The sequence below is a fragment of the Toxotes jaculatrix genome, chromosome 4 (assembly GCF_017976425.1).
Source record: "Toxotes jaculatrix isolate fToxJac2 chromosome 4, fToxJac2.pri, whole genome shotgun sequence".
Lineage (NCBI taxonomy): Eukaryota > Metazoa > Chordata > Actinopteri > Toxotidae > Toxotes > Toxotes jaculatrix.
The window spans coordinates 12,688,263-12,702,498 of record NC_054397.1 but is presented as its reverse complement, the minus strand read 5'-3'; the positions used below and the strand labels follow the sequence as shown (position 1 = coordinate 12,702,498).

The 14,236-nt window shown below is 41.6% G+C and overlaps 1 protein-coding gene across 3 annotated transcripts; it reads right to left on the bottom strand.

The window, feature by feature from the left end:
* On the bottom strand, positions 1-10,664 carry ncapg (non-SMC condensin I complex, subunit G). Of its 3 annotated transcripts, none has more exons than XM_041035130.1 (22): positions 10,573-10,664; positions 10,214-10,328; positions 9,460-9,702; positions 8,988-9,216; positions 8,662-8,807; positions 8,426-8,510; positions 8,089-8,281; positions 7,839-7,988; positions 6,283-6,423; positions 5,717-5,840; positions 5,273-5,362; positions 4,105-4,293; positions 3,863-3,973; positions 3,228-3,347; positions 2,529-2,768; positions 2,240-2,421; positions 1,904-2,069; positions 1,553-1,720; positions 967-1,090; positions 644-691; positions 439-508; positions 1-312 (listed from the first exon to the last, which is right to left on the bottom strand). In XM_041035130.1, the coding sequence occupies exons 2-22, from the start codon at positions 10,319-10,321 to the stop codon at positions 186-188; spliced, it is 3,054 nt and encodes a 1,017-aa protein (XP_040891064.1). In that variant the 5' UTR covers positions 10,322-10,328; positions 10,573-10,664; the 3' UTR covers positions 1-185. The 3 variants fall into 3 exon arrangements, with proteins under 3 accessions (XP_040891064.1, XP_040891067.1, XP_040891065.1); XM_041035133.1 differs by having other exon boundaries at positions 10,593-10,614; XM_041035131.1 differs by lacking the exon at positions 10,573-10,664 and adding an exon at positions 10,450-10,532.
* Positions 10,665-14,236: the final 3,572 nt, after the last annotated feature.

The following is a 14,236-nucleotide window of genomic DNA, read 5'->3' as shown; positions in this document are numbered from 1 at the left end:
ACTTTGACAGACCTCACTTTAATGGTTAAAATGACAAACTTGAAACGAAGGAAGTTACTGACATCAGTTTTACTATACGTTTAGAAAACATTTAGAAAAAATATTTATGAATTTTATTAAACTGGAGTAGAATATTAGAAGTAACTAAATTTTCATTTTTGATTTGACTCTTCATAACCTGATTTTTATGACACATTGGCCTCCTGGTTGATGAGGGTGTTGAGATCCAGCTTTGTTTTCTCTAGAGCTGCAGTCTTGGCCCTCCGGGATGGACGCACCGCAGGAACTGACTCTGGGACGTTTTCTCCATCACTGTAGCCAAAACAACAAGAACGAGCTAAATGAGAATGTGAAGGTAAAGCGATATCAAATCATGTCTGATGATTTCATCCATCATGTTTCCATTTACCCCAAATTAGAAATAATAACAAGACTCACCTCTCCTCTGAGGACTCTGCCCTCCTGCTGGGCTTCCTGCCTCCTTTAGCTGTGCAGACTTTCCTCTGACCTGTGCACACAAACGCTCAGGTTACCTCACAGTGCTGAGCCAACTCCTTCTCTCAGGTGGACAAAAAGAGCTCTAAAAATACACAGGCACCATCAACAACTGCAGTTTTGGATGAGAACACAGAACCTGCATTACCTTTTTTAGCTCTCTTGGCAGATTTAGATGGATCTTCTGTTGCAGCCTCTGTGGAAACATAGCACACAGAAAATTAATACTTTTGCATTTCCTCTATCTCCTAGCTGTATTCTTGTCTTGACATAGACTGTTTAAGCTGGAGTCAGGCATATTTTAATCCACTTAGCATGCTTCCACTAATAGGACATAATCCTTTAACATTTACATGTGTGTAGTGTAAATCTAGTGAGACCCAGGCACTAAGAGGGTAACATTTGTCACGGAGGCTCAGCGCGACGTCAGGTGGTCGTTTACATAGATTATCACTTTGTTTGAATATGTACCATCTGCATTGACATCCAGTGGCTGCAGCGCACTGGCGCTGAGGAGTTCGGCCTGTTCTCTTGAGTCCACCAGCTGATAAACCATCTTCTCCAGAGCACGGAGACAGACGCGATCCCTCACCACCTGAAGAGAAGGGTGACAGAAACACTACAGGTATACATACACATAAAGCTGCAACAGTCAATTAATTAAGCTGTTGATTTAAAAAAAGTTGGTATCTGTTTAAGTAATCGATCAACTTTGTCATATTTCAAGGAAAAATACCAAATATTTTCTGGTTCCAACTTCTCTCAATTGTGAAGATTTGGTGTTGTTCTCTGTTTTATATAATAGTAAACTGAATATTTTTGGGGTTTAGCCTTTTGGTTGAAAAAAAAAAAAAAACATTTGAAGATGTCACCTAGAGTTTTAGAAAACCATGGAGGCTGTTTTTTCACTATTTTCTGACATTTTAGAAAAATTATTAACTGAGAAAATCTACCAATTAATTGATAATAAAAATAACTGTTGTAGCCCTAGGTATATAGAGTTATATAACTGCATGAATGGCTTTGTGTTTTTAACTGTATGTCTGTATGCATTTACCTGTACAAGCTGTTGCAGCAGTGTCTGCAGGTCTTTCCTGACGGTCTCATCTCTGCTGAGCTCCAGGTTGCTTAGAGTCTTTGCGTAGAGACGAACCTCAGGAGCTGTGGGGTCCTTCAGCATCTCACCACACATACGCACGGCCAAGTAGTCATGGACACACACCTCCTACAGACATATGCATCCAATAAGTTTATCAAATCAGGCCTTTTGTAAACAACTTCCTCAAACTCAAACTCTCACTAATGTGAACTGAAGCATTTAAGAGAATAATTTGCAGACATAATCTGTGTTGAAGAAATGAACTCATAAACAATAAACAACACTTTAGTGTCAGTGCACGTTTCTTACCTCTGTGTTAGTTGAGGGCTTAATAAGTGCACTTGGTCTGGTCAGCTCCACAAGCAGCTCCACCACATTGTTAATATCCACCTCAGCTAGAGGAGAGGTGGCTGGGGCATTCATCAGAGTCCGGACAGTTGGAAGGAAACTCTCCTCCACAACCTCCTGGTGGGCCCTAATACACCACAAAGACCAACTCTATATTAGGTTTTTATTGCATAATTAATCACTTCTGAGTCATAATACTAATATCAAAAGGATGGGAAACACTGCACTGTGCAGAATTAGATTAGATAGATTAACCACACAGCTCATTGTTTGCTTGGGTATGAGAACATGTGTGACCTGCTCTCGCGGGCATAGAGCTGGAAGAAGACACCGAGGCAGTGCCGCAGGCGGGTGTCGTCCTCAGTGACAGGATTGTACCACAGCAGCACGAGGCGGGACAACATCTTGGCGCTGGAGATGCGGCCGGTGTACATGAGTTTGGCCAGGCCTTCTGCTGTTTCGGTACGCAGGTCAGACACCTGAGGATGTTGATCACATCGGTATCTCAACAAAACTTTTTAGGCTGCTTTACTTCCAAAAAAAGATAAATAAATTAGCACATACTTCGGTTCATGAAATAGCTCACCTCACTGTCCAGGAATTCTGAAAGCATCACAAGGATACTCTGGGCAGAGTCCTCTGGTACCTCTCCCTTCTCCTCAGCCACCTGTGGTGCGTCTTCCTCCTGTCTGTCTGGTGACTGGGAAGGCGGGGCTGTCTGAGTGGCAGCTGTTTCGGAGAGCAGCTGGAAGCCGAACAGCAGCAGCAGGTCGATGATGGCCCGCAGAGCACTGATCCGGATCTTTACCTCATCCAGCTGGGCAATCTGAGAAAAACGCACACACACACACACACACACAGAAACACACCAATTTTATTACTGGGAGTAGAAAATTTATGTCTGAGTTTTTGGTTCAGTGAAGTAAAATTACAAAAACTTGTTTTTCCACTCAGCCCTCGTAGTACCTAGTTATGCAAGTTTGTTTTTTATTATCGACAGTAAGACAGAGTAATTAAAATAAGACCTCAGACGTGTTGCTGTTGAGTTTATTAAGTGAAAGTTTTAAATGTTTTTTTAAGTAATACAAATGAAATTTCATTCTCCTCTGTTGTACTAGTGCAGAAGTCTCAGCAGTGGGAATCTTAAAACCTGTGCAGGTGAATACCAGTGAGGGTTTAAATATAAAAAAATTTTTGTGAGTTGAGAATTTGGGCTAACTCGCCATCTAACATGTTGCATGTTTATTTGTGTATACAAATGAATTTTAGGCAGATGAAACATTACCTGCAGCAGCAGGACCATGTGTGTCTTTGCCAGCTCTTTGCTGTGCAGGGTGCATGTTCCCAGACACACCACAGCCATGTTGCGGACAGCGGGATGAGCATTTGCTATACTGGGCAGGACCTGACAGAGAGAGAAATATTGATTTCAACCAACATGTGACTGATTTGGCATCATGGAGTGACATGAACAAGCAAATCACCACAGAAGATTCAAATGTGAGTATATCATTAATTTAGTCATAATCTGAATCAGTCGCCATGTTTTACATATAACTGTCTATTCATGTAGTCTGGTGCACACTGAGAACACACTGAGGGTCTAGTTCTTTGTTTTTATGAAGGTTAAAAGACAAGCTGTCCTGTTGCTGTACATTTTGTATCATACATTTAATGCATCATATTTCAACTTCCATGTTATGTGACACTGAAGTGGGGCCCTGCCCAATCGGAAGGAGGAATGTAGACATTTAAATACTGTCTACACTGCAACAGACAGTTTATTCTAACCAAAGCTATGGGTAGTAGCCTGGTTCTGATGCTACTGATTTCTAAAAGATCCAGTTGAAGCTTGTGATCTGTGCATCTATGATAGCATAAGTGAGAAATAATGATGAGGTGTGGGGTGTGGGTATATACCAGTGAGGACATTAAGGCACTTATGGTTGGATTAATTCGGGTCTTGATGTTCATCTGCTTCAGCAGCTCAGCACACATTGTTAAACACCTCAGAAGAGTCTCTGGGTCATTCTGAAAAACAAAAATCAAAAACTCACAATTAAAACCTTTCCTGTTTTTTTTTTTAGTTCCAGGAGGAAAAACTGTTCAGGTTAAATTACATCCAAAGACACAAAGGCAGCGCTTCCTTTGTGGTTATGTACCTTCTCAGTGCGGATCTCCTTGTCGGCTGGCTGGCTGCTCTCTGAGATTTCCTGTACGATCTGGTTCCTGCGGTTCTCGAGCTCTGTGATGGACTCCTTTAGCTCTGCAGCACGGCTGAACTCCTGGGCAGTGATACAGTCCTCCAGGGTTTGTTTAGCCTCCAAGATACGCACCTTCACCTCTGCCAGCTGGGTGGGAGGAGGGGAGGAAAAGAGTGATGGGGGACATAAATGGAAAAGGGGAGAGTCATTCCTAAGCTGAAATAGACTCCAGAGGGTTCTTGACTGTTGAGACAGGCAACTACACCTCCACTAACAGGAAAAACAACAACAGCTGAGGCTCTGGGCCAGGTAACAACCCTCTAGAGGATACTTTGCTTTTACTTACTGAAAAAATAGGAGGTGTGTAGAAAGAGAGCAGGTGCACTGAACGAATTGAAGCTTAACACCTGGGCTAGGATTCACTTTCTCTCCAGCTGTTTGGCCTCCAAGACATTACACACTTTCAACGCTTGTTGAAAGCTGGACAGAGTAGATGGATTGACTGTCACGTCTGAAGCTCAAGGCTTAAGTTTTGTTCCTTGGTAACCACTGACTGTCACTGAGGTTAAATATGGATAATAATGTGGTGAAGAAAGCTGTTGAAGAGAGGGCAAACTAATGCAGCTGGATACACCAGGCAAAGACCAGACTGGCGTGCATGATTTGTACCTTCCACCCCACTTGTTAACACATGGTATGCCTCCAAATACAAACCATCTGCCAGATGGAGGTACAACAGGATGAACAAATAGAAACAGACAAAGAAGGAATATAAACAGAGCACAGGAGACTGTAGATGAGCTCAGATCAGGGCAATCGGAACTCAAAAAGATTAGGAAATTACTTATTAATAGTATTATTAGTAATCTTGATTTAAGGTATTTGAATGCACTTTGTACCTTGTGTTATTTACACGGTATGTATAAACATATATTGTTTTTCTTAGCTGTCTTTGATAGAAATCCATCTTTGTCACTTTGTAATATTCCAAACTTTTCTCCTAAATGAAAAGTAGTGCTGTGCCAAACTGATGTTTTCATCCATCCTAAAAAAACAGTGGGGCAATTGGAAGGTTTATAGATTCTAATTGCCTCTGGGTGCTTTCAATTGGCAGAGTGTTGCCCACCTGGATCTGCTGCCGGCGGCTCTCATTCTCATCCACTTGCTGACTGGCCTCCGTGATGGGCTCCCTCACATCTGAGATGATTTCTGCCACCTGTGCAACACAGAACCAGCTCATTTCGACATCAATCTGTGCGGTAATGATACCCCCAGATCTGTTTAATTTTTGACAACTCAAACAAAAGACCTTGAGTAGCAAAGGACAGCTTAATTCATGCATTCATGAATTAAACCCCCTCCCACTGAAGTGTGTCCATCTGGAAACACTGGTAAATAATTGCAGCTTTTATATTTTAATTTCTGCCTAATTGGGCTGTCAAGTGAAATCATGAACAGTATCAAGATATGCATTTCCCTTGTGTGCAGAAACAAAGTTTAGTCTGGAATAAGTAAGAACTGATTTTACAAAAGAGAGAAACTTCTGATTTAAGCATAAAATTTGACTTACAGTCTGTATGCGTCTATGGTCGTCAGGGATGAGGGTGAGGAGTTTCTCAGTGAGCAGGGAGACCAGGGAGGAAGGGGTCTGTGGAAGAGCCAACATCTCCTGCAGAACAGCCAACACACGCTTCCTACAAAGATGTATAACATAGTAAGTCTGATTAAAGACACCACAACAAGCTGATGATAATATTTGGGAAATGGGATTTAGCCAACCAATCAGCTCACAGTATGGCCCAGAAATCCTTTACTTTAACTGGTCTAGATCTGAAACGATCAGCCGCTTGATAGAAAATTGTTTTAAGATAGTCTTGAAAAGATGTGAACCTATCCCTTAAGCAGGTCGGTTGGTGTCGAGTAAGCAGGGCTGCGTCAGACAATTTATGTAACCGACAGTCTGACATTCACACCCACTTCACACCGTGCTTAGCCTGCTGTGCAGAGGTACAGAGGTACACTATAACTTGATATCACATCTCTCTTCTTTCCATGACAGCTGGCATTTCCCTCCCACTCCATTTTTTCAACCATGTGTTTATCATTTTACCAACACAACCTTGATCCTCCTCTTACCTGCCGCCCTCCTCGTTTGTGTCCAGGCATTCGATGAGATGGATGAGCTGCTGGGAGATGAACTCTTTGGTCATGACCAGCTCCAGCTGGTTGAAGTCGGCCCTCTGCTCCTCCGACAGCACAGGCACTGCCCTCAGATATCTACAACAGTCAGAGTCAAGAGTCAAACAACTGAGAGATAATAACAGCTCTCACAGCACAGTCAGATTGAATATTATTCAGCTACACAGTCAATGACAGCAAAGAAAAAATTCAGACCACTCTCAGTTGCTCAAGTCACACTGGTACATCACCAGATAAATACCACAAACAGATAAAACGCAATACGGCAACACTGTAGGTAGCTGAACACTGCACCGGCGCTACCAACAAGCAATTGCTACACACAGCTGTCAGCCAGCCATACAAACCTGCAACTGGTCACTTAAAAATGTAAAAAAAAAAAATTAGAATAAATGTATTTAATGAGCAGATAAATGTTAATGATGCAACTACAGCTAATTTGTTTAAGGAGCATGCCACACTAGAGCATCACACACGTTAGACAAGTGATTAAAAAAAGCAGAGTTCTCCAACAGCTATGCATAGGCAGGATGATAGATGAGTCCTGGGACTTTAAGTATGAAAGAGTGAGAAGCAATATTTTGAAGTCAATATAACATTATATCCAGTATGTAGCGTGTGGTGTGGGAAATTTGACTTGAAAATGAATTACAGCTTTGTAGAATTTTCTTTAATCTCATTCACAGTGGCCAGTCTTCTAGATAAATATAGTGATTTAAACATCAGTAGCAAAACTTGGTCTGTAAGAATAAAAGTTTACAACAAATTCAAGAGGTGTAATAAAAGCAGTCTAGTGTAGAGTGTGAGGGTTTACAGATAAATTTTAAAGTATTTTTAGTACACAATTTGTTGGAGCCTTGAGGCAGAGTTAACTTGATCACAGCTGTTTTTGAACCATCTGGCTTTGATCTTGTAAGTAAAAACACACTGACTGACAAGGTAAGTGAGCATCAACAGAACTTCTTTTACTTGTTTGACAGGAATGAGGTCTTTTTTTTTTTTTTAAATAACAGTCACATATAAACATCACACATTAACTGACCAGGTTAGGTAAAAATTTTAGCCATTAGTTTAGCCATACTTTCAAAGCAGCTATTTAAGCCTTGAGTTAGCCACCACACAGTTACATACACAAAGAGCTCCTCTGAGAACACCGGACATGCCTTCTGATACCTGGAGTTACAACATGGTCATTATGGCAAGTGTGTCAGCTTCTTTGTTAAAAAGCATAAAAAAATGTATTTATTTACTTTTATTTTTGGCCACTTGGGGGCAGAAGAAAAAAATTGGAAGTCCAATTAATTAAATTTTTTGTCATAACCATTATAGGTGCTTAATACTAAATTACCCACAAGAAGAAATTATCCAATAGAGCCTGTTGTTACTTAACAATTGTCTGCTCCACAATTCACTCTGCAGTAAAGGTAAAACATAGAGCTTGGCAGCAAGGAAAGTATAAATGTACTCCAGTGAATCTCTGTCTTTTCTCTCACCCATAGAGGTAGTCGCCGTAAGTGGCAGCGTCTGGTAACACTTGCTCCAGCATTTCATCACCTTCATCCCCTTTAGCCTTGATGAACTCGCACAGAGCTCTCCAGTAAAGCACATTCTCACAGGTCAGAGAATCCACTGGGATCAGCTTCCTGTTAAAAACACGCATACTTAAGCTCTAGCCTCTGACATTTTAGCAATTATATCACATGAGAGAGCCAGAGAGACAGAGTTGGAAGAGTGTGAGAGTACCTGTTGTCGAGCTGTATTCTGTCCTGCAGCAGTTCCTCAGCAGGTTTGCTTTTGAAGATGGCTTTCAGTGTGTCCAGAGCCGTTTGGGCGCAGTTCTCTACGTCCAGCCTGTGGAGCAGCTCTATGATGTTACCATCCAGCCGCAGCAGCCAGGCCGGAAGTACACGTGAGCAAACCACCTCCCTCACTGCTTCTACAATGCACACATTCAATCGGACATATCAGTTGGGCAGAACGGAATTTATTTTACATTAATCAGCAACTTTTTTTATAATCAACTAATTGTTGTGGTCATTTTTCAAGGTTGATTGACTTGACACACAGAAATCACTTCTACCTGAGGTGTCGCGTAGACCCTGCTCCAGGAGACTCACTCTCTGTGCAATGGTCAAAGCTTTAATGTGAACTTTGTCCGCAAGAACCTTAAAAAAGAGAACAAACACAGACATGTTAACCAGAACAAGTGTTCAGTCAAATCGAGACAACTTTATTATCTTCTTGTTATCTGTTGATGTGCTTGGCATGTTGTGTGCATATCTTTCTATCGAGTAACTTGACTGCATGTCTGGCTACCTGGTAGGCTAGCTTGCGGACATTCTCTTTGATGTCTCTAGTACGTTTGAGTACTTTGGGCAGGGTGTGAGGGGACATTGCAATGCAGGAGAGAACGGCACGTCGCACTTCAGCATTAGTATCATTGTCCAGAATTAACAAATACGCTGAAAATAGAAAAGAAACAGAGCATTAGACAGTTGACCACAACAGTTGGTGGATATTTGGGTTCAAATACAGTTCTAAACAATGACCCCCAGATTCAGCTTTCAATAACATAACATTTTCTGCATTCACTTGAGTATATTCTGCCAAATAAAAAAGAAAGTAGGCATGGAAAAACAAACCATTGATGGTGGGACAGTCAGGATCTTTTGGCTGCTGCAGACGCGTCATGGCCAAAGCAGCCTGAATCCTCACATTGGGGAACTTGTCAGTGACACGGACTAGCATGGCTTGGTGGATGCGGTCAAAGAGGTCATCGTCTATCTGGGCATTCTCTGCCATACTTCCCAGCAATTTGTTGATCAGCTGGCACACACGGAAGCGCACCGCATGGCTACTGGCTTTATGAGACTAAAAAGACAAGAAAGTAGAAAATAAAAGCGTCCACACAGTTTGGGAGAAATGGTGAAAAAAACAGGAGTAAGGATTGGGGAGAAAGAGGTTGACAATAAAGGAAATGTACAGGAGTTAAAGCTTACAAAAAAGTCATGGGTTGTTATTAATGTAGTTAATCTGGCTAACAGATTTCTTTAAAAAGTTCTAAGCATTTGTTACAAAAAGCTGAACTTTTGCAATGTGTATAAATGTTCATACCTCCAAGAGGAAGTTGAAGATGAAACTCAGGAATGGATGATCATCCTCAACTTCTTCTTCTTCTTCTTCCTCCTCATTCTCCTGCTGCTGCTCCTCCTCTGTCTTAGGTGGAGACTGGAAACTTGTGGCGAACCTCGCAACAAACTCAATGACATTTTCAACTGTAGGTTCACGCTTGTAGACAATCATGGCATACTTCAAGTAGTGGACGAACTCATCATGGAACAGTGTCTTGTCCTCAAGCTGGAGAAGGAGATGGAGGATTGTGTGTATGTAAAAAGCAAGCGATCGCGTTCTGCCACATTTTATTCACAGCAGAATAATTACCCACCCAGACCTCTCAGGTCATGTGGGACAAGGCTACTCACTGTCCCCTTAGGGTAAAACAATTTCCTACAGCCTAGAGGGATGCCCTCAAATGTTTTTTTTTTGTTTGTTTTTTTTGCTCACCCACCAAAATGAAACTCAAAGATGTTCAGTTTGCTGTCATATAACAGACAATGTATGACAATGTAGTGAAACAAAATTTTAAATACGGTAATATAAACTACGTCTTTATTGGAGAAGTTGTCATTGTCAACAAATACCGTACAATAATAAACACTAAAAATGTCCTTTCAGTCTGCTTACAACTACATTATAGTGTGCTATAACCTGCTTATTAAACGTGTATATATACTGCTAATAAATGCTAAACAAAGCACACTACAGATATATATTTACACTGATTCACATATTAACAAACTGCACTCACCTTGTTGTAGCGGCTCTTCAGGCTTGCCACCAGCTTTGCCTTGTTGTTGTGGCCCTTCTGAGCGCGCTGAAACGCTTCTTTAATGTCTATTTCATTGTCCGCAGTCATCTTTCCTCTGCAGAAAACCGAATTAAGACACAGTCACGCAAGCAGCCGCAGGTCTTTAGCTAACTAAGTAATAGTAACGGCAGCTTGTTTGTCTCTAGTGCCTCATTAACAAAAAAGCAAAGCCCCACCTCGATCCCGATGAGAATAGCAGGAAAACAGCTTCTAGGATAAAGTTCCCTAGCGACACCTTACATCATCCTTTATCAGAATACTAAAGCTGACATCGCGTTACACAGGAAATTTAAACTTACCGTGTGTTTTTAAAATGTACCTTTTCTTCAGTTTCCGTCTCCTACACAGCAATGCCGCCTATTTTTTCAAATTCAACTGTCGTTTGTTCTCGCGAGAATTTAGACGCGTAATCTCGAGTAGTGAGAGGTATATTTATTTATGTGCCCTGGGTTTCGCCTGGTGGGCGGGTCTGCTAGCGTCAACAACGAACAACACAAAAGCATTGGTGCTGGAGTGATAAAGTTGTTAATCAATTAGTTGATCAACAGAAAATTAATCGGTAACTGTTTACTCTGATAGTCAGTTACTTGTTTGAGTAATTTCCCCTGCAACAGCTTTTCAAATATGAGGATTTGATTTAAAACCCCTCTCTGCATTTGTGTTAAACTGGCAATCTCGGGTGCTGGACTCTTTATTCAAGGTCTGATGGTCATTTTTCAGTGAAGTCTGTCATTTTGTAGAGGAAATCACACATTAATTGTAATGAAAATAATCATTATTTGTTGCCTGAAAAAATGAAAAAAAAAATTTTTTTTTTAAAAGATTCAAATTGATTCTTTCAGTTGGGCAGAAAGGAATTATTATTATTATTATTATTATTATTATTATTATTATTATTATTATTATTATTAGTAGTAGTAGTAGTAGTAGTAGTAGTAGTAAGTTATAAGGTGAAAGTCTCCCTGACTAAGAGACCATACAGTCAATTGGACTGGAACACTGGTCTCCACAGAAGGACAGAGTTCCTTGTTGTATGCCAACAACACCAACCATCTATCTCTGGAAGTAAATTTAATATAGAGGGTAGTCTGTCAGCCTGTTTGCTTTAGACCTGCGTGCATGTGAGGGATTATCTGGGAGGTGTATTATCATAATAAATATTCATGCTGGTAGATGTAGAGCAAGGGCAGAGTTGTAGGTTTCGGCAGTGAGGATCACTTCCGCGTTCAAACAGCTGCAGTTCCTCGGCTGCCGCTGGGGGCTGGCTCCAGAAGTGAGCAATAGGTGGGTTTCACGTGACGTCACGACGCAGCGGCGCGAGGGCGCCAAATTCACATGGAGGGCAGGAAGTGTTTCAGCCTTTAGCTGACTGACACACTAAGAATCTACCGTGTGGAAAAAATGCCTATGTTTTGTGTAGTTTACCGGTGCCCAAATTGTTCCAATAGAGAAAAAGAAAAAGTACCAAAAGTAGTCACCCACAAAGGTGAGAAATAAAAAAAACTTACAGAACTACGTCTGCGGTCGGGAGGAGCAGTCTGCTAATGCCCGTGTCTGCAGTGACTACTTAGTCAAAGGTATGTTAGCTAGCTAACTTGGTTTTTGTGGCTGTGTTTATATCATTAGGTTGTCGCTTAAGGCTCATTTACATAGTAATAATTATTAAGTTGCCGGTTGTCTATGGACTTCACTGGGACTTTTTAGGCTGCCCTAGCGTTTTAGGGGACGTCATGTCATACATTAGTATTTCTATGTAATTGATAGATAACCCCCCTTGTATCCCTCTAAGATGTGTTTGTTGACATTATAGCCGCTATTGCTAGCTGCTAGCTATACATAACCAGTATAAGAATAAACACTCACCCTGGCGAAGACCAAACGATAATCGTGTTTGAGCCGTTTGGTACCAAGGTTGTGGACCCACCCGCTCACAAAAAAGTTATATACCTCCAGGCTTTTGTAGGCTTTCATTTGCTGTTTTGTATAATAAGAGGCCTGAAGTACGAGATAATTGGCGATCTCAACAGCCTCGATTGTCGGCAAATCTTTAACGTCCGTTGAAAACTCGCTCATCTTCATGAGGTACGGGTCACGTCCAACATATTGTTTGATTAATTGTGTGTATCTCCGTCTCGACACGGGATCGCGTAATCTCGAGTAGTGAGAGGTATATTTATTTATGTGCCCTGGGTTTCGCCTGGTGGGCGGGTCTGCTAGCGTCAACAACGAACAACACAAAAGCAAGGGATCTAAACCCGTACAGTACGGACTCTGCTAATATTTCCTCCATTGGCTTTGACATGTAACTTCCTCCATATGAAATCGCTCCGCATACGTGCGTCATCATAATCACGTGACTGAAACCCAGCTATTCTCCATCGACCCCCATGTTAAACTTTACAGCCTGGTACATTTCTTGTTTTTGGTCTCTAGGTAGGTTTTTGTGACATATAGTGCTTGTTGTAGTGTAGACTGTATTAACCGGTCGTCGAAGGAGTCATAGTAAATTTCTCACTATTTTACCTGGATGTTTGCACTAATTAGCATTTATTAGCATATTTTGCCGCTGGCCTATGACTTAATTGCCGATTTATGGTCGCTGCTGATACAGATAGAGGACCGGAGCAGCTAATGTTAGGAACGCTGTGTGAATTGCGGTGTGTTATGTGCTCTCAGAGTCCGTTTATTGCGGGAATGCTAGGCTACAATTTTATTTCGTCACATTTTTCTGTTTAAAAAGTCCGACGTTACATGGACAGAGCAGCTCCGTCAATAAGCGGCTGATGTTGTTTGTGTGCTGCTGTAACTGTAAGTGGATAGTGGGTAATAACAAAATGTACCGGTGTCTAATCTTAAAGCCCTGTCTTTTAGCCAGTGTTTCAAAAGAACTGGGTCATACAATACAGATAAAACTGTTCGTAGTTGTACCAAATTGCCACTTGCCTCTTTGTAGTCTCAAATGCAATGAATTGTACAAATCGTTATAACAGCACATACTTTCTTACAGGCATTCATGGTGTTGCACTCAGCCGGATTGATGAAAACTGGTGGAAGTAGTTGTGAGAAGAATGAAAGAGAGAACACTTTCATACTACTAAATACCTGCAGTGTGATGTGGGTAAGATTGTCAGATCGCATAGTCTGCTGTGTGTACTGCATTTGATGTGAACTTTGAGGCGATACAATGCTAGTGGGAGGTTGCTCTCGAGGGGGAAGATAAATTTGTTTGTCACAGAAAGCATGTGAGGGCTTTGACTTTGACAGACATGGGCAGTTAGCAGGGCTGGGATATGGGAAATGTAGGAGCTTTACCCTTACTGAGGACTAGAAGTCAGGACATCTCAGCCTCACGTCTTTTGACCTTTAAAGAAATTGTCTCTTGCAAGTCCCCTAACTTTGTGGAACTGCAGGACTAAATTGCTGGAGTACCACTTTAAGATTAGAAAATGAATTTTAGTCAATGGTGCCCATTTGTGCATGAGTTCACTGTGTTCTCGTGGCTTGCACATTCAACTCTACAGACCCTGTAGGCGTTTTTCAAGAAAAAAAAACTGATAGTCTGTGCATAAAGAGTGCAGTTTCTCAAATGTGTTATATGCATATATATTTAGCTATGGCGATCTATTCATTAGAATGCAAGCTATAATAGAAGGTATACTTTTCTATCCATTTGATAAAATAAATAAACAATAGGCTATGAATGCTTTGCCTGTAGGGCCCACTGTTACCGAAATGGCTCTGGTGTATATTCTGTTTACGGTATCTGACTGATGGAGTAAAATCACACGACTGGACCCCAGAGACTCTCTTCCTCCTCCCTTCCACACGGTGATCGGCATTGATACAGCAGCGCCGGTAGGGGCGGGGCAGCACTGCAGCAGTGCGCTTCTCGAGCTGTCTCCGGTAATGTTCCATAGGATACACACGCCCCTCTCCGCCCCTGCCGCGAGACAGGTGGTTGGA

Coding starts and splice junctions, on each gene's coding strand:
- ncapg (XM_041035130.1), bottom strand. CDS start 10,321: ATGACTGCGGACAATGAAATAGACATTAAAGAAGCGTTTCAGCGCGCT. Junction 8,282..8,425: donor GGGTCTACGCGACACCTCAG/GTAGAAGTGATT, acceptor TGTGCATTGTAG/AAGCAGTGAGGGAGGTGGTT. Junction 2,769..3,227: donor ACATGGTCCTGCTGCTGCAG/GTAATGTTTCAT, acceptor CGTTTTTCTCAG/ATTGCCCAGCTGGATGAGGT.